This window comes from Podarcis filfolensis, assembly GCF_964270895.1.
Source record: "Podarcis filfolensis genome assembly, chromosome: 3".
Lineage (NCBI taxonomy): Eukaryota > Metazoa > Chordata > Lepidosauria > Squamata > Lacertidae > Podarcis > Podarcis filfolensis.
The window spans coordinates 115434660-115454262 of NC_139606.1; the positions used below are offsets into that span (position 1 = coordinate 115434660).

Consider the following 19603-nt stretch of genomic DNA (forward strand, 5'->3'; position numbering starts at 1 on the left):
CTCACCAACCTGGCCATCCTACTCCGGACAGCTTCCTTTTCAGCTTGGTGTCCAGAAACACACCCCCCTTTCTCTCAGAGCTCAGAACCATCACAATAAATATTGTTTTGTAGATTATGGCAAGGATGTGCCAGCTGCCTGGTGGGGAGATGAACAGGCAAGCATGTGGGGAGCGAGAGGGTTATTAGCAACAGTGCAAATGCAAAGATGGCAACACTGAACAAAAGGCCTACAGATTGGGGGCAACATCAAAGAGAAATGTGTTGCAAAGTGTGAAGTAATCTCAAATGCCATATTCATCTTTATTTCACACTCTTATCTAGAGAGCTACTTCAAAGACAATGGAACCCGTCGCATTAGGGCAGCCATCTTGGCATCCCACCAGCATATATAGGCATGAAGTCTGTGAAGGCATCACCATTGCCAGTTCATCCTTGTGACTCCTTTCAGTGGCACACAACAAGTCTTAGAAGAACCATGAAGTTCATCTGTCTTTTCTTTGCTGTGGTCTTCCTTGGCATTGCCCAGGGAGATGAAGCAGATCTGGACCAAGCAGAGAAGCAAGAGGCAGAGGCTTTGGAAGATCTGAGTGGTCTTCAGGATGAAAACCCAGATGGTTATGATGAAGCTTTGGAGGATGAAGGTGATTGTACAGTACATGGTGGGCGGGAATTGCATTTCTTTCGGAGGTGTTCACTCTTTCATTGAACTCAGTTAGAAATACTTCTCCATGTCTGAATCATGAGCTAATGATAGTATATTCAATGGTGATTAGTAGGCTGTACATGCTCTTAGGCATGGTCCTCTTGGACATTACATTGAAACTCTCTAATATGTTCTGGAAGGAATGCTGAGTTGGACCCAAGTAGTTACCTTGTTTTCTGCAGCACAGGAAATTTCTAGCAGGGCCTGCTAAGATGTGAGGTGGCCAGCTTGTCCCCTGCATCTGGTCATCAAAGATGACCTGCTTTCAAACATGGCTGAAGCCACTGGTGATATCTGATTATCAAGGCTATATTTCAGATAATTGTCTGAAATAGGATATCACCTAGTGCGTTTTTCCCTGAGTGGTTTTGTTTCTTTAGAGTTTGAACTGTGTGATGGGGATATGCAGTGGATCAGTTTCATTTGTGCTTGTTACAATGGAACGGGGTGCTCTTTCTTAGGTCTGATGGAAAAGATGTTGCTGGAGCATATAATAAATAAATAAATACTTTTTTTTTTTTAATACCCTTCCTATCTGGTTGGGTTTTCCCAGCCACTCTGGGCGGCTTCCAACAAATGATTAAAAATACATTAAAACATCAGACATTAAAAACTTCCCTAAACAGGGCTGCCTTCAGATATCTTCTAAACAAAAGCTAGAGAAATCAGAAAGGCAAAGTGTGATGAATGAGTAGCTGGCTACTTAATGGGGACTTGTTATTACAGAGTCTATTTGTTTCATGCTGACTAGCAATAAGAAAGGCTTCCATTCATCAAAAAAAAAATCCCATTCATCCCCAAAACGAATGTTCACCACCAGTGTTATGCATAAAGATAACATCCTTTCTGCTTTGTGTGAATGCTTCTAGACTTCCATGTAACAGGTTCCATGTAACAGGACTGTTTTTCTCTGTGCAGGAAGCATGCAACGGAAGGATCGTTCAAGGCAATGTTGGCGTTCTGGTGGTAGATGCTTTTTAGCCCTCTGCCCTCGTGGAACAACTCGCATTGGAAAATGCACCTTTTCATATCTCTGCTGTAAAGGTGAAGTCTGTGTTCCTCATTAAGACATCTCACGTTTAGCAGAAAACCTCTCAGACCCACTCTTCCTAGGCATGGGACAAGTGCAAGTGTGGATGAGCTCGGAGTGTTAGTTGCTGTTACTCACCCTTTGACCATCGGGTGAAGGGCAGCTATTTAATTACAGGATGATATCCGATGTTATTCAGTGTAGACCCATTGATTTCAATGGGCCTGCCATGAGCATGACTGCTGGAACTGGTCCAGCACATATATGTAACACTATATACTGTGGACCCTCCAGATACAAACTTAATTCGTTCTGAGGGTCCGTTCACACCCCCAAAATTATGTAAATAGAGGTGTGCTTCTGTGCAAGCACGTGTGGCGAAACTCGGAAGTATACAGGCCATGGCCGTAACCCAAATATTCCATATCCAGAGGGATACATAAGTAGAGGTATGACTGTATTCTCAATATGTGTGATCATGACTAAACCACCTCTTCTTCCCCTTTTCTTTAGCAAAATGAAGTAACTGAGAGGGATTTCAAAGCTGGACCATTGTTTGATCATCAGCAGAAGAAATTTAATATCAAGTGATCATCTCTGTTAATTTGGGCTCCAAGGAATCTGCCATGGTGCGAGTCTATCCTTGCTAATTCAAGAATCTCTTCCTTCCTTTCAGCTGTTACTACTACAAATAAACAATCAACAGAAATAATTTTAGCAAATGTGCTTTCTTATTCCTTCATAAAAAACAACTCATTACCCTAAGAGATCTAGTTATGCATGCTTCTGGCCAGACTAAAAGCCAACTAACCAATCAAATCACCACTCCAAAACAAGAAATCCCAGCAGTATGATGTTGGCAAAACATCATAATCTCTGGGCTGGTTCCTGGCTCCCCACAAAATTAGTGCTCAGCTCCCTGAAACAGGCAATTCAAAAAGCCTATACTGCATATGGAGGGAGGGAGGGAGGGAGTGAAAATGGGGCAATTCAAAGTTCTTTGGAAAGAAACTTAGAATCATAGAATTGTAGAGGAGGAAGGGATCCTGGGGTCATCTAGTCCAACCCCCTAGGACTCCCTAGGTCAGTGATGGCAAACCTTTTAGAGACCGAGTGCCCAAACTGCAACCCAAAATCCACTTATTTATTGCAAAGTGTCAACACAGCAATTTAACCCGAATACCAAGGTTTTAGTTTAGAAGGGGTGGTTGGCGCATCCATGTGGAGAGAGAGAGTGGAGCAATACAGTGGTACCCCGCTTTTTGAACAGCTTTGTTCTCTAACTACAGTGGTACCTCGTGTTACATACGCTTCAGGTTACATACACTTCAGGTTACAGACTCCGCTAACCCAGAAATAGTACCTCAGGTTAAGAACTTTGCTTCAGGATGAGAACTGAAATCGTGCTCCAGCGGCGCGGCGGCAGCAGGAGGCCCCATTAGCTAAAGTGGTGCTTCAGGTTAAGAACAGTTTCAGGTTAAGAACGGACCTCCAGAACGAATTAAGTTCTTAACCCGAGGTACCAATGTACTTGGAACCTGAACACTTCAAACCCTGAAATGAGTGTTGTGGTTTTCGAACTTTTTTTGGAAGCAGAACATGCTCTGTTCTTAGTATAACTTTCGTTTTGATTGCCACACTTCCATTTTCAGAGTGACGGAAGGCGGACTGGCAGCAAGCCAGCAGGCACCTGCCGCCCTCCAGCACTGGGTCCCTCCGCCGCTGCAGTCGCAACAGCAACCACCCCCTCCTCCACCTCCAGTGAGGGAAGTCTAGGCTGGGGCAGCAAGTGAGCAGGCAAGGGATGTCGCCGCCACCCTCCTGCCAGCCTGCTCCTGCTTGCAGGCCAGTAGGAGTGGGATCGGGATGCTCTGCTAGGCAGCGTTGCTGCTTGCACGGGAACAGGAGCTGGATCGGGGCTGCAGGCTCCGTCACACTTTCCATTGAGGGGTTCGTGGCTGCACTCACCTTAAGGGAGCAGTTTAAAGGAGCCCCCACCTCCACATCAGATCCCCTGCAACCCCATGAAGGCAGCCAGGCTGACTAGTTGCTGAGGTTGGGAGAGGTAGAGGCAGCCCAAAGCTGCATCCGAGAGCCCCTGCAGCACCTAAGGCAGCCAGGCGCTCCTCAGCTGAGCTGCCCAATCCCGCTCCTACTTGCATGCAAGCAGGAGCAGGGCAGGGATCTCTCAAAAGTGAAGGTTTCGTGCTTCCCAGCTGAGAGATCCCCATGCAAGTATGAGCAGGAACGAATGAAGTTAAGCGGAGGACTCTACTCGCACCATCGCCCCAGCGCAGCAGCAGCTGCTAAAGAGGAGTGCAAACTCCAGCACACGTTGAAAGAGTGTGTGTTTTCCATCTCTGGCCAGGGCGTTCAGTTCCCCCCACTTCGTGTGCTTGAGCAAGCAAATTAGAGAGACCCCTCCTTGAAGGTAACAACATGGGTTACCTCTTACCTACACTCTTACTGCAGCACCCAGCAGGAATAATCACTGCTGAATGCGGCGTGCCTTTCTTCCAAAAAGATACAAGAGATCCAGCTTGGAATATAGGTTTTTTAGGGCTGCCATTCAATCCTGGACCCATTTATCAGGGAGCAATCCCCAGTGGGAATTATTCTAGCATTCTAATATTAGACTTACTAATTGCCTTCTAAACCACCGTCTCAAGGCAACTTATGTCTAAGATATTGAAATAATAATAATAATAATAATAATAATAATAATAATAATAATAATTTATTTATACCCCGTCCATCTGGCTGGGCTTCCCCAGCCACTCTGGGCAGCTTCCAACAAAATATTAAAATACAGTAATGCATCAATCATTAAAAGCTTCCCTAAACAGGGCTGCCTTCAGATGTCTTCTAAAAGTCTGCTACAGTGATACCTCTGGTTGCAAACGGGATCCATTCCGGAGCCCCGTTCGCAACATGAGCAGAACGCAACCCACGTCTGCACGTCTGCGGGTCGCTATTTGCCGCTTCTGCGCATGTGCGTGGTGTCATTTTGAGCATCTGCGCATGCGCATGCATGAGTGGCGAAATCCAGAAGTAACCCTTTCTCGTACTTCTGGGTCACCGCGGGACACAACCTGAAAATGCTCAACCTGAAGCAAACGCAACACGAGGTATGACTGTAGTTGTTGTTCTCTTCTCTTTGACATCTGGTGGGAGGGCGTTCCGTAGGGCGGGTGCCACTACTGAGAAGGCCCTCTGCCTGGTTCCCTGTAGCTTCAATGTGAAAGCATCCATGACTGATGGCCATCCAACCACTGCATAAAAACCTCCAAGGAAGGAGAGTCCATTACCTCCTGAGAGAGACCGTTCCACTGTCAGACAGCTCTTACTGATGTTCAGTGAGAATCTCCTTTTGAAGGCATTGGGTTGAGTCCTACCCTGTATTTTATGGTACAGTGGTACAGAAATACTTTTTTAAAAATTGAAAAGATGCTACTCCTCCCCACCCCAAAATAAAACACCCCTAGAAGAGAATTTGGGGTGCCCCTTTTCCTTGGGATAATAACAAGAGCAAGTACTGTGTGTGGGGGGGGGGGAGAGACTTGGTGCTGTTTGTCAGGCAATATCTGTTTCCACCTGCCTTGCCTCATCCTCCACCTGTCAGGGACTGGACTGCTGGTGAGAAGAGGCGGAGACCGCAGAAGCATTCCAGTGAGGGCAAAGGGGGAGACAATGTTTTGGACTGGTGGTTTGAGACAGGAGAGAGGAAGGAGTTGGGAAATAATGGGTGATGAAGGACAGGAGCAGTGCACAGAGGTAGGAGTCAGATCTGTGCAGCAGCCAAGTGACTCACCCTCTCTGGAGAGTTTTCCAGAGCCCCCGTCCTTCCCTAAGAACTAGGAATGCTCTGCATGTCGCACAACAAGGAGCCCAAAGGCGGTTTGCCCTTAGCAGCCACCATAAGCAGCAGGAGGGGTCTAATTGCTAGGAAGTAACAGCCAGGGAGCCAGTGGTGCGTTATTCCGAGCAATGTTGGCTTGATCGTAAGGTGTTTTCCCTGTGTCTAAAAGCTCTTTCTCTCTGCATTTCTGCTTTCCTGGGCAGATAGCCAGGAACTGTCAACAGCACCCACTCCTAGGAGCCTTCATAAGGGAGCTGTTTCCAGAGAAAGAACTGGGAGGGAGGAGAGGCCCCTGTGCTGCCCCACATCCAACCCAATAAACCTTCAGAAAGGAGTTCCTGCCATGGGCAAGATAATAATAATAATAATAATAATAATAATAATAATAATAATAATAATTTATTATTTATACCCCGCCCATCTGGCTGGGCCTCCCCAGCCACTCTGGGCGGCTTCCATAGAAACCAGAAACACAGTAAAATATCACACGTTAAAAACTTCCCTGAACAGGGCTGCCTTAAGATGTCTTCTGAATGTCAGGTAGTTGTTTATCGCTTTGACATCTGCTGGAAGGGCGTTCCACAGGGCGGGCGCCACTACCGAGAAGGCCCTCTGCCTGGTTCCCTGTAGCTTTGCTTCTCGCAATGAGGGAACCGCCAGAAGGCCCTTGGCGCTGGACCTCAGCGTCCGGGCAGAATGATGGGGGTGGAGACGCTCCTTCAGGTATACTGGACCGAGGCCGTTTAGGGCTTTAAAGGTCAGCACCAACACTTTGAATTGTGCTCGGAAACGTACTGGGAGCCAATGTAGGTCTTTCAAGACCAGTGTTATATGGTCTCGGCGGCCGCTCCCAGTCACCAGTCTAGCTGCCGCATTCTGGATTAGTTGTAGTTTCCGAGTCACCTTCAAAGGTAGCCCCACGTAGAGTGCATTGCAGTAGTCCAAGCGGGAGATAACCAGAGCATGCACCACTCTGGTGAGACAGTCCGCAGGCAGATAGGGTCTCAGCCTACGTACCAGATGGAGCTGGTAAACAGCTGCCCTGGACACAGATTTGACCTGTGCCTCCATGGACAGCTGTGAGTCCAAAATGACTCCCAGGCTGCGCACCTGGTCCTTCAGGGGCACAGTTACCCCATTCAGGACCAGGGAATCCTCCACACCTGCCCGCCTCCTGTCCCCCAAAAACAGTACTTCTGTCTTGTCAGGATTCAACCTCAATCTGTTAGCCGCCATCCATCCTCCAACCACCTCCAGACACTCACACAGGACCTTCACCGCCCTCACTGGTTCTGATTTAAAAGAGAGGTAGAGCTGGGTATCATCCGCATACTGATGAACACCCAGGCCAAACCTCCTGATGATCTCTCCCAGCGGCTGCATGTAAATGTTGAAAAGCATTGAAAATACACATGTCGATGTGTATTTTAATGAGCTGAAATCATGAGATTTGAGAAGAGTTTGTGTATGAATTCAACAGGGCTTAGTTTATTTATTTTTTTACAGTTTTGTTAATGCTGTTAAGATTGTTGTATAGATTGTGAATGCTGTGGTACTTTGTGAATCCCATAATATGACTTCTGTTGTGATTATGCTGCTTTGTTTTTTGTTGTTGTTGTTTTGTTAATAGTGTTTTACTGATTTGTTCATCATTCTATATGATTTGTGATGTTCTGTTCTGTTATTGTGATTTGCTCTTTCGAAGCTGCTTTGAGATTCATGTGGATGAACAGTTGCATAGAAATAAAATAAATAAAATCAAATTAAGAAATCAAGAAAATTGAGACTTTTTCGGATAACTCGGGGCACTGGGAGAGTTTGTAGTAGTAGTTACAACAGCAGTGGTAGTTCAGCGCTAGTGATAACTAGGAGTAATTGAGTCCCTGGAGTAAGAATGATTGGATGCAAACTCAATTTTAATTGAAAAAGAATGATTTAGTATTAATTCATCTCGATCGGTTTCTTCCTCTGTTCCGATCATACGCTGTTGGTCTTTCTTGCCTCTCTCTCATGCATGCTCTCTACTGAAAACGCACACAGCAGGACATAGTTGCAAAGCATCGTCCAACATACTTCTCAGAGAGACCGCAATTGTGACGGCATCTCCCCCCCATAGAATTGCATACGATGGGATTACTTGGGAGGGGAATTTCTACAGGGGAAAAAAAGGCAAGAGACTTTAATGTGCTTTTCAGGTATCTCGCCCTTTTTTGGCTTAGCTTAGTGTTAGCTCACTTTAACATACGTAACACTTCTCTGTAATAAATAAACGTTTTCCAAATTAAAGCATGATATATTTCATCTCCATGCATTTAGCATCTTTTTCTTTTTTTAGTTTGTCTCATGTCCTCACTTTCCACCCCCCCTGCAAAAATTAAAGTTCCATTCACCACATTTATATACTAGTTTGCAAATTTTATTTTTTTAAAGTCCTCATGAAAATCCATCAACCTTCTCCTAATAAAAACATATTTGCAAGCAAAGACAGACCATTTTTTCAAAGCAGTTTTACACAATATGGTACCTATTGCATACCACTTTCATTAATATATGCATATTTAGACAAGCGTTGCCCAGGTATTTTATGCAATACTTTTTTTCCTTTCTTGCCTTTAGATTACCGGTAATATTTTTGTTTTGACAAAAATATGACAACCATCTTTGCATTTTTCTTTATAAACCATACAAACAGACAGACAGACAGACACACACACACACACACACGAGAGAAAAAACAATGCCATACACCCCTCCAGGGGGAGCAAATTTGTCACACCCCTTCTCCCATGTGGTTTCCTATGGAACTATCCTAAAATGTGCGCAGCTGTTCTTATGGGCAGACTCCTTGGGTTACACCTGCCCCAGTCTTCCATCCCAGAATGAAAGTGGGATCTCGTAGGATTGCCCCAAAGTGAAGCACTTCAAGGAACTTCAGAGATGAACATGTTTTCAAAACTCTGTAGACAATGAAAAACTTGTTGTGTTTCTCTTAACACTTCCTGTATAATACCCAGGAAGTGGGGGCAGAAATGAAGCAAGACAGAGCTCTTGAAAGGTCCAGCTTCTGACCACATGAAAATTTTTTACAGAACTCTCCAGTTCCCCTTTGGGGCAGGGTTCTTGAAGTCCTCTCGTTCTTGTCTGATCTGTGCTTTCTGCTGTATCTACTAGAGGGAAGTACGATACTGAAGGTCTCTTTGCTTTCCTCCTTACCAGCCCTAATGGGCACCATCACCATTGGGAAGCACAACCCAAAATATCTGGTTGCCATCCATTAAACTTCTGAATGGAATGTTTTAGCTGAGATTCCTGCATTGCAAGGACTTAAACTAAACGACCCTTGGGGTCCCTTCCAGTTCTACAATTCTATGATTCTGTGTGCAGGCAGGTGACCTATGAACCCCATTTTTGCAGTAATAAACATCTACTAATAAGAACAAGGTGTCTTAATGAGGAACGCAGACTTCACCTTTACAGCAGCTCTCGAAAGAACTGCATTTTCCAGGGGGCACAGATCCACAAGGGCAGATGCCGAAAAAGTATTTATGGCCACCACTCTTACATTGACCGGTACCATTCCTCCGTTGCATGTTTCCTGTACAGAGAAAAACAGTCCCATTGCATGGAACCTGTTACACGGAAGTATAGCACAAAGCAGAGATGAAATGAAATGATGTTATCTTTATGCATAACACTGGTAGCGAGCATCTGTTTTGGGGATGAATGGGAAATTTTGATGAATGGAGCCCTTTCTCATTACTAGTCATCATGAAACAAACAGAATCTGTAATAACAAGTCCCCGTTGAGTAGCTAGCTACTCATTCATCACACTTTGCCTTTCTGATTTCTCTAGCTTTCATTTCTCCATAGCCAGCAGGTGCCTGGTTGGTTGGATGAATGGAAGGTGGAGGAAGCAAACAGTGGAAAGCCCCTTTACACCGCCCCCCCATTATTCTGTCCCCCATTTTCATCCAAGGAGCTCAAGGTAGTGTAAATGGTTCCCCCTCTTTTATCCTCACAACAAACCTGTGAGGTTGGCTACAGTGAAAAGAGAATAGTGATTGGCCCAAGGTCACGCAGCAAGATGCATGGCTGAGAGAAGATTTGAACCCAACACTCTGACCACTGCACCATGCTGCCTGTCTGCATCACTTGCATGTGGAAGGGAAGGCATGTCAAAAGTAAGGTGCGAGTCATGCATTTAAACACACAACACAAAGTCACATTGCACTTCCTGGCTCTTTTGCAGCAGGGAACTTTCTATGTACATGGAAGGCCCAACTCCAAGGCCCATAATGGCTCTGTTGCTACCATCATTCATGTTCAGCATAATGCCTGCAGCAGGGAGCTTTCTGTTTGCAAGGAAGACTCAACTCCAGGGCCCATAATGGCATCAAGTCAAATTCTCTTGCACAAGGCTTCCCAAGCATCCAACAGCTATTTGTCTGGCATTTAGGAAGGCTGCAGAATGCTCATTGCAAGTCCTGTGCTCAGCACTTCCCAAGCAGGAGATAAGGCAACAGGAGCACCTGCAGACCAGGAGATCTCTCGGCTGGACTAGGCTAGCCTCAGGAGCAAACCAGCCTGGTCCTTCAGCAGTTCCCTTGTTTCCTCCTTGTGCTGAGAAGCCACCATCAGCTCAACCAGAATCAAGACTTACTTACATGTTTAATTGTTTGGGCTTTTTATTTGAAACCTTAAGTTCCTTCTTGGACTTTTTGCTTTCTCTCACATCAAAATCAGGGAGCAGGCTGTCCATCTCCAATCCTAGCAGGCCCAGCTAGAAATTTTCAGCACTGGAGAAAAGGAGGTAAACTACTTGGGTCTAACTCAGCATTTCTTCAGGAATATATTTGTGAGTGTCTATATAATGTGTGAAATGACCACGCCTAAGAGCATGTACAGCCTACTGATCACCACTGAAAACACTGCCATTGGTGCATGATCCATCGAAGATCTAATTGAGTCAAATGTAAGAGTGAACACCTCCCAAAGAAATGCAGTCCTGCCCACCATGTATGTTGCAATCTCCTATGTATGCTACAATTACCTTCCTTCCCAGCTGGCAAAGCTGGGTTTTGGTCCTGAGGACCACTCAAGTCTTCCAAGGGATCTCCCTCTTGCTCTTCCCCTTGATCCACATCAGCTTCATCAGCCTGGGCTCTGCCAAGGAAGACCACAGCAAAGAAAAGACAGATGAACTTCATGGTTCTTCTAAGATTTGTTGTGTGCCACTGAAAAGAGTCGCAAGGATGAACAAACAATGGTGATGCCTTCACAGAGTTCGTGCCTATATATGCAGGAGGGAAGCTAAGAAGGCTACCCTAATGGGACAGGTTTCATTGTCTTTGAAGTAGCTCTCTAGATAAGGGTGTGAGATAAGGGGGAACATGGCATTTGAGATTATCCTTAGCAACACAGTTCTCTTTGATGTTGCCACCAACCTATTGGCCAGTCTGTTCAGTGTTGCAATCTTCCTATTTGCACTGTTGCTGTTGCTAAAATCCCCTTTGCTCTCCATATGTTTGTTCATCTCTCCATCAGTCAGCTGACACATCCTTGCAATAATCTGCAAAGCAATATTCAACACGAGCTGCAACACGTGCAGAATCAAGGCATTCAGCAACATTCATAAAGAGAAGGTGCTTTATAACACTGTGAAAATGTGATTTCACTTTATAGAGTTTACAACTCGTTTAACTGAATCACTTCTTTGACATGCCTAGATCATAGCTGTCAACTTTTCCCTATTCTTGCAAGGAAACCTATTCGGAATAAGCAAAGTTCACTTTAAAAAGGGGAAACGTTGACAGCTATGGCCTAGATCCAGCCAAGGAGAAACGTTAAAATTTTGCTTTTAAGTACAAAGTGGGGGGATGGGACAAGATCGGGAAAACTTGCATTAGCATCAGACCAGGGGAGAATTTTAATTGTCTTAGCTCATTAGAAGCTAAACAGGTGCCAACAATTGCCGGCTAAAATAGTCAAATTTTAGACTGAAGTAACAGAAGCATAGTTTCCAAATCATGAATGATTTATATAGATTCACTTTGTTCTACACAAACTGTACACTTTCCCCCCTACAAAACCTGGGTCCAGTGTCTGGTTCTGGGCACCGCATTGAAAAGAAGGAGGCTGTCTGGAGAATTATGATCAGGTTGGTGAGGGGAACTCCTAAGAATAAATATTTGAAAGATTGGATTCTGTTTAACCTGGAAAAGGTACGATAACAGAGAAACAAGGCAAATCTCTTCAGTTACCCAAATAACGACTAATAGACTGTGATCAGGGTGTGTCTGCAATGTGATGGTGAGGAAACAGGACAAGGGATGGGGAGGCAGGGTTTGTTTAAGGAAGGTGGTTAAGGTAAATAAATGCTGCAATTCTGATGAAAGGGCCAATATATTTTGAGGCAATGTCAAAGATAAATCGGCCATTAAGTATAAAGTAATCTCAAACACCATATTGCACTCTTATCAAGGGTGGAAATTCAAATCCAGTGGAACATAGCCCATTACAAATCCTGTACATAGGAATATTTCCTGGGGCAGCCCAGCCAGAAAGGCAGAGTATAAATTATAAAGTTGTTGTTGTTGTTGTTGTTGTTGTTGTTGTTGTTGTTGTTGTTGTTGTTGTTATACCCTGCCCATCTAGCTGGGTTGCCTTGCTGAGCAATATGTTGGGCACCAGTTTGACTGCTGTGAGATTCGTCACAGCCCCTTAACAATCCTATATAGAGAGCCAGTGTGGTGTAGTGGTTAAGAGCGGTAGACTCGTAATCTGGTGAACCGGGTTCGCTTCCCCGCTCCTCCACCTGCAGCTGCTGGGTGACCTTGGGCTAGTCACACTTCTCTGAAGTCTCTCAGCCTCACTCACCTCACAGATACAGATAGGTAGCCGTGTTGGTCTGCCATAGTCAAAACAAAAAATTTTTTTTCCTTCCAGTAGCACCTTAAAGACCAACTAAGTTAGTTCTTGGTATGAGCTTTCATGTGCATGCACACTTCTTCTGAAGAAGTGTGCATGCACACGAAAGCTCATACAAAGAACTAACTTAGTTGGTCTTTAAGGTGCTACTGGAAGGAAAAAAAATTTTTTGTTTTGACTATGGCAGACCAACACGGCTACCTATCTGTAACTGGAACTATGGAAGGCACCACATTGAGCCGCATGAAATGGAAATCCACCAACCTCACCAAGAAACTTGCACAGGTACAGACTGATATCTTCTTTCTTACTAAATGCAAGAACCTGGACATTATACCCAAGGATCTTAGAATTAAGAACCCTCTACAATCCACGTATCCCACTGAATATGCAAGAAAACTATGCAACACTTTCTCTAAGAAGCTGCTCAAACATCTGATCAGCGTTCTCTACTCTAAACAGAAGCTAATAAAGGAGGAACTCCTTGTATTGGACAACTCTATCAGGAACCACCAAGCTTGGCAAGAGTTCCAAAAGGAAAAACAAAACATTTAGCACTCTCAACTGGAGCTACTGAAAAAACAGAAAAACAAGAAACTCTCTAACCTTTCCAACCTACAGGCTACTAATCAAAACAAGATCAACAATATTGTCAATCTCTCACAGCAAGCACTCAGCCCAGCTGAGGAATCAGTCCTTTCACGTGGACTGTCATTCTGCCCTGCCAAATCCCCACACATGATTCAGTTCTGCGGGGACTTGGAAGCATTTTTCCGCCGTTTACGCCTGAAGGAGTATTTTCAACACACACAACAAAAAGACAAAGCAGAACAAGCAACAACTCCACAACACAACACCTCTCAACCCACTGGAGAACAACAACCACCCTCCCAACAGAACACTGACCACCAACTACCACCGAAAAAGTGTTACACAAAAAGGGACTCCACATGGACCCCTTCTGATGGACACAATACCACACTGGACTTGTACATTGACTGCTTCCGCCACAGAATCCAAACAGATGTGACCAGAAAACACCATCGCTTACAACAAAATCTAAACCATGCTGAAAGGAGAGCCATAGATAATCTCAGAAACAACCCAGACATTATAATTAAAGAAGCAGACAAAGGTGGAGCTGTCGTCATCATGAACAAAACTGACTACATTCAGGAGGCTCACAGACAACTTTCCAATACCGCCTTTTACATAAAATTGGACTCAGACCCCACACAAGAATACAAAAAAGAACTGAACAAGATTGTTAAGGAGCTACCCCCACACATCCAAGAACAGATCCTCACCAACACACCAACAGAACCTCGACCAGGAACTTTCTATCTTCTACCTAAAATACACAAACCAGGAAATCCAGGATGCCCCATCATTTCAGGTATTGGCACTATTACAGTGGGTGTCTCCGGTTATATGGACTCTGTTCTGAAACCATATGCCATCAGTGCTCCCAGCTATGTACGTGACACCACAGATTTTCTGAGGAAAATACAATCTTTAAATAATCTTCCCAACAACACTATACTAGCTACTATGGATGTGGAATCTCTGTATACCAACATCCCACACAACGATGGTTTACAAGCTATAAGGAACACCATTTCAGATAAAACCACAGCGGACTTTGCCACCAAACTCTGCCAATTTGTCCTTACCCACAACAACTTCAAATTCGGTGATGACCTGTTCCTTCAGATCACCTCACAGAGTGTTTGTTGTGGGGGAGGAAGGGAAAGGAAAATGTTAGCCGCTTTGAGACTGCTTCGGGTAGTGATAAAGCGGGATATCACATCCAAACTCTTCTTCTTCTTCTATATATAGGAATAAATTGGTTCTGCTGCTAATTATCTTTATGGCCTTGCTGAGCCATAATATGTTTGGTACCTGTTTGGCTGCAGGAGTTGCTGGAAGGAGGAGTACAAGGCGCCATCCAACCATCTTAGGGACTTCACTTGGATTTGTGTTGAGTTTACTCCCTAGCCTTTTCTTCTCCCAAAGATATCCTGCAAGGCAGTAGAGGTTTAGGATCAGAGTTTTGCTTCTACTACATGGGCTGCCTTCCCAGATTGATGAACCCCATCTCCCCCCTCACTTCCCTCTACACACATGCAGAAACCGCCTTCTTGACCATTGGACCCACTATTGGTCTTGTCCACTCAATCTTCCAGAGCCTGTCTTCACATTCAGGGGAAATCCCAATCTCACCGAGGGTTTGAGACCCATTGGATACACCGACACCTGCCTTGGCCACCCAGTCGAAGCCATATCCTGGGGTGGCACATATTGACAGCTTCAATGATCCACAGGTGAGAGCTGAGTACGGTTGAGGGGGACCAAAGGTGGACAAACTACCATAGAAGGAGCAAAATGTGACTCACACCAGAGGTACCACCCCACCCCTAACACCCTATAGATACCCAGTTCATTATAGCTGACAACTGGAGGTGATAGTGATTTGAGGAAAAGTGAAATACCAATATTTACTTAGGAATAAGTCCCATGTAACTGAACGGGATGCACTTCTGAGGGGACAGTCTTAGAACCATAGAATTGTAGAGTTGGAAGGGACCTTGAGGATCATCTAGTCCAACCCCATGCAATGCAGGAATATGGCAGCTGTCCCAGAAGGGGATTGAACCTCCAACCTTGGTGTTATCAGCACCAAGCTCTGAGATACCCAGTGAATTGCATCCAAACATCATTTAAATTGAAAAAGAAGCATGAAGCCTTTATCAATCTTGACTGAGCGGTGGTGTTACAGTCCGGGTTACGGGCAGTCAGAGTCCCAGCTTGGTACATCGGGACCAGAGTAGAGGTCAGGAAGCAGGAAGCAGCAGTCCAGGGTCAGCGGTCCAGGGGTCAGGAGGCCAAGAGTCCACAAATCAAGAAACCAGGAGTCAGGAAGCTAAAGCACAGCTAGGTGGGTAGCATGTTGCCATGGCAAAGAGCCAGAGGGAAATGCTGGTCTTATACTCCTCCTGGCCCTTGCCACCAGGTGCTACGAGTCTTCTATCAAGCCTCACCTGTGTGGCAGTGCCTTGCCCTTCCAGGCCAAACTCAGGAAGCCCCCAGTCCTGCGAGGCCCTACCAGTCACAGGGCCTGGCTCCTGCAAGCACTCCTGACAGGTAGTTTCATATTATTGTAGAGTTGGAAAGGGACCCCAAGGGTCATCTAGCCCAACCCCCTTCAATGCGAAAGCATCCATGACTGATGGCCATCCAACGTCTGCATGGAAACCTCCAAGGAAGGAGAGTCCACTACCTCCTGAGGGAGACTGTTCCACTGTCAAACAGCTCTCACTATCAGAAATAATGTTTCTTCAGATTCTCCTTCTGAAGGCATTGGGTTGCGTCTACCCTGTATTTTATGATACAGTGGCACAGAAATACTTTTTTTAAAAATCGAAAAGATGCTACTCCTGCTCCCCCCAAAAAACACACACCCCTAAAAGAGAATTTGGGGTGACCTTTTCCTTGGGATAATTACAAGAGGAAGTACTGTGAGGAGGGAGAAAATTGGTGCTGGCCGTCAGGCAATATCTTTTCCCACCTGCCTTGCCTCACCCTCCAGCCCTTGGAGCCTTCATAACGGAGCTATTTCCAGAGAAAGAATTGGGAGGGGAGAGAGACCTTGTCTGTCATCAGAGGGGGGTTGGTTTCACCTGTGCTGCCCCACATCCAACCCAATAAACCTTCAGAAAGGAGTTCCTGCCATGCACATGATGGGGATGTGTATTTTAATGAGCTGGACAGAGTGGAAGATTTTGAGTAATAGTGGCTGAGAAATGTTAGTGCATGAATTCAACAGTGCTTAGTTTATTTTTTTATTCCTATTTTGTTAGTGTTGTTAAGATTGCTGTATGCCTTATGAATGCTGTAGTACAGGGGTAGGCAACCTAAGGCCCGTGGGCCACATGTGGCGTATGGGGGTCATTTAACCGGCCCATGAGCTTCCCCCTAACTGAGCCACTCACTCGGCAAGTCCCCGCGCACTGCACTAAACCTGTTCAGCACGACGCGGGGACTCGCTTCCGCGGCACCAGAAATCGCATTTGCGCAGACGTCAGAAATTGCAGGCGCACACACTGACACACGTGTGCAATCCTGCCCACAGAGGGATCTCCACTGGAGTGAACCGGCCCAGGCAAGGTCAACCTTGCTGACCCCTGCTGTAGTACTTTGTGAATCCCATAATATAACCTTTGTTGTAATTGTGCAGCTTTGGTTATTTTATTTTATTTTTGGTTGTTTTGTGAATTGTGTTTTAGAGACTAATTGTTTTACTGATGAATCGTTAATTGTTCTATATGATTTAAGTGGCATTTGTGGTGTTCTATTAAGTAACTGTTATTTATCATTTGCAATGTATATCGTTTGCAATATATAGGCTCCCTGTATAAGGAAGTTTTTAATGTTTGATGCCTTACTGTGTTTTAATTTGTTGGAAGCTGTCCAGAGTGGCTGGGACAATCCAGTCAGATGGGTGGCATTTAAATAAGGCCTTATTATTATTGTTATAGTTGTTATTTGCTTTGCGATTCATGTGAACGAAAAGCTACCTAGAAATATAATAAAAAATCAAGAAAACAGAGTGTTGTGGGTAATTTGGGGCATTGAGAGAGTTTGTAGACGTAGTTACAGCAGCAGTGGTAGTTCAGTGCTAGTGATAGTGATGAGTGATTGCTTTGAGGAAGAATGAAAAACCATATATTCACTGAATTGGATGCAAACTCAATTTTAATTGAAAAGAAATGATTCAGCATTATTTCATCTTGATTGGTTTCTTTCTATGTTCCGATCAAACGCTGTTGGTCTTTCTTGCATCTCTCTCAAGTATGTTTTCTACTGAAAACGCACACAGCAGGACCTAGTTGAAAAGCATCGTCCAACAAGCTTCTCATTTTGACCGCACCTGTGACGGCATCTCCCCCCCATAGTAATGCATACGATGGGATTTTTTGGGTGGGGAACATCTTCTGGGGGGAAAAAAATAACAAGAGACTTTAACATGCTTATTAGGTATCACTCGTTTCTTGGGCTTAGCTTAGTGTTAAATAGCGGACACTCCTTTTCTGTAATAAATAAACGTTCTCCAAATTAAAGCCTGATATATTTCATCTCCATACGTCTAGCTTCTTCTCTTTTTTCTTAGCTCTGGTTTTCATTTGTATAGGGGTTTCTTTCAAGTTGGCTTTACTGTAAACTGTTCTGAGTTATGAGAAAATAAAAAAAATCTGAAGAAGTGTGCATGCACACGAAAGCTCATACCAATAACAAACTTAGTTGGTCTCTAAGGTGCTACTGGAAACAAAATAAAAAAAAATTCCTTTGACTACAGCAGACCAACACGGCTACCTACCTGTAACTTGAGTTATGAGGTAAGAAAAGTGTCTAACAAAAATAAAATTAATGATGGTGATATAACAACAAAAGCTTCCTCTCATCTACACAGGTGTTGCTGGTTATACCACTGTACTAATCTACACAGGTTTGGGTAAGACTACCCTGCAGAGAAGTTAGGGATTTTGTTTCTCTATGAACATGCTATTGGCCCCTTGCCAACAATGAGCAGTGGGTGACTCTGTCAATTTCAGTTTCTCTTTCACCCCTCCACCTGCAAATAATGAAGTTCCATTCAGCACATTTATAAAGGGACCCCTGACTTCCCCTCTAACCCTCCATGGTTTCCTTGTTTCCCCTTATTCTGCTGCATATTATATCTAACATCCTTCTTCATCCTTACTTAATATCTACATTGCTTTACTGCCAATTACAGTTCAAATCCTACTTGCGTATTAATCTGTTATTAAAAGGTAAAGGTAAAGGTTAAGGTACCCTGACAATTAAGTCCAGTCTCAGACGACTCTGGGGTTGCTTCGCTCATCTCGCTTTATTGGCCGAGGGAGCCGGCGTACAGCTTCCAGGTCATGTGGCCAGCATGACTAAGCCGCTTCTGGCGAACCAAACCAGCGCACGGAAGCGCCATTTACCTTCCCGCTGGAGTGGTACCTATTTATCTACTCACACTTTGACATGCTTTAGAACTGCTAGGTGGGCAGGAGCTGGGACCGAGCAATGGGAGCTCACCCCATCGTGGGGATTCGAACTGCTGACGTTCCCATCGGCAAGCACTAGGCTCTGTGGTTTAGACCACAGTTCCATTTGCAAATATTAATTTTAAAAAGCCCTCATGAAAATTAATCAACTTCCTACTAATAAACACATATTTTCAAGAAAAGCCAAACATTTTTGTCAAAGCAGTTTTACATAATATAATACCTATTGTATAATTATAATTATTTTAGTTATTATTCATACCCTGCCTATCCGGCTGGGTTTCACCAGCCACTCTGGGTGGCTCCCAACAGAATATTAAAACCACAATAAAACATCAAACATTAAAAACTTCCCTAAACAGGGCTGCCTTCAGATGTCTTCTAAAAGTCAGATAGTTGTATATTTCCTTGACATCTGATGGGAGGGTGTTTCATAGGGCAGGCACCACTACCAAGAAGGCCCTCTGCCTGGTTCCCTGTAGCCTTACTTCTCGCAGGGAGGGAACTGCCAGAAGGCCCTCAGAGATGTTTTATGAATAGGCTGTTTTCATTCATATGTGCATATTTGGACAGACCATGGCTAAGAGCATGTACAGCCTACTGATCACCATTGAAAACACTGCCATTAGTGTGTGATTCACCCAAAGAGAAGTATTTCTAATGGAGTTCAATGAAAGATTGAAAACCTCCCGATGAAATCCTGTCCTGCCTACCATGTATGTTGCAATCTGCTATGTATGCTACAGTTACCTTCATCCTTCAAAGCTTCATCATAGTCAGCTGGCAAAGCTGGGTCTTGGCCCTGAAGGCCACGCAAGTCTTCCAAGGGCTTTCTCCATTGCTTTTGCTCATCGGCTTCATCAGACTGGGCAATCCCAAGGAAGACCACGGCAAAGAAAAGACAGACGAACTTCATGATTCTTCTAAGACTTGTTGTGTGCTGCTGAAAAGAGTCCCAAGGATGAACTAGCAAATGTGATGCCTTCACAGAGTTCTTGCCTATATAT

General features: G+C 44.6%; 1 protein-coding gene and 1 long non-coding RNA gene across 2 annotated transcripts; one reads left to right on the plus strand and one right to left on the minus strand.

The window, feature by feature from the left end:
* The first annotated feature begins 360 nt into the window (after window positions 1-360).
* On the plus strand, window positions 361-2447 carry LOC310758984 (uncharacterized protein). Its single transcript, XM_083605754.1, has 3 exons — window positions 361-643; window positions 1624-1749; window positions 2249-2447. Exons 1-3 carry the CDS (start codon window positions 397-399, stop codon window positions 2254-2256), a joined length of 381 nt encoding a protein of 126 aa, XP_083461880.1. The 5' UTR covers window positions 361-396; the 3' UTR covers window positions 2257-2447.
* Window positions 2448-7492: 5045 nt separating this feature from the next.
* On the minus strand, window positions 7493-19585 carry LOC310758781. The gene is made up of 3 exons (XR_014545889.1): window positions 19347-19585; window positions 9064-9189; window positions 7493-7746 (listed from the first exon to the last, which is right to left on the minus strand). It is a non-coding gene; the product is annotated as an uncharacterized lncRNA (long non-coding RNA).
* Window positions 19586-19603: the final 18 nt, after the last annotated feature.

Bases quoted from the DNA above. Each gene is read 5' to 3' on its own strand.
- LOC310758984 (XM_083605754.1), top strand. From the start codon at position 397: ATGAAGTCTGTGAAGGCATCACCATTGCCAGTTCATCCTTGTGACTCC. The intron at 644-1,623 runs GTGATTGTACAG...TTCTCTGTGCAG, and splicing joins TGAAGCTTTGGAGGATGAAG to GAAGCATGCAACGGAAGGAT.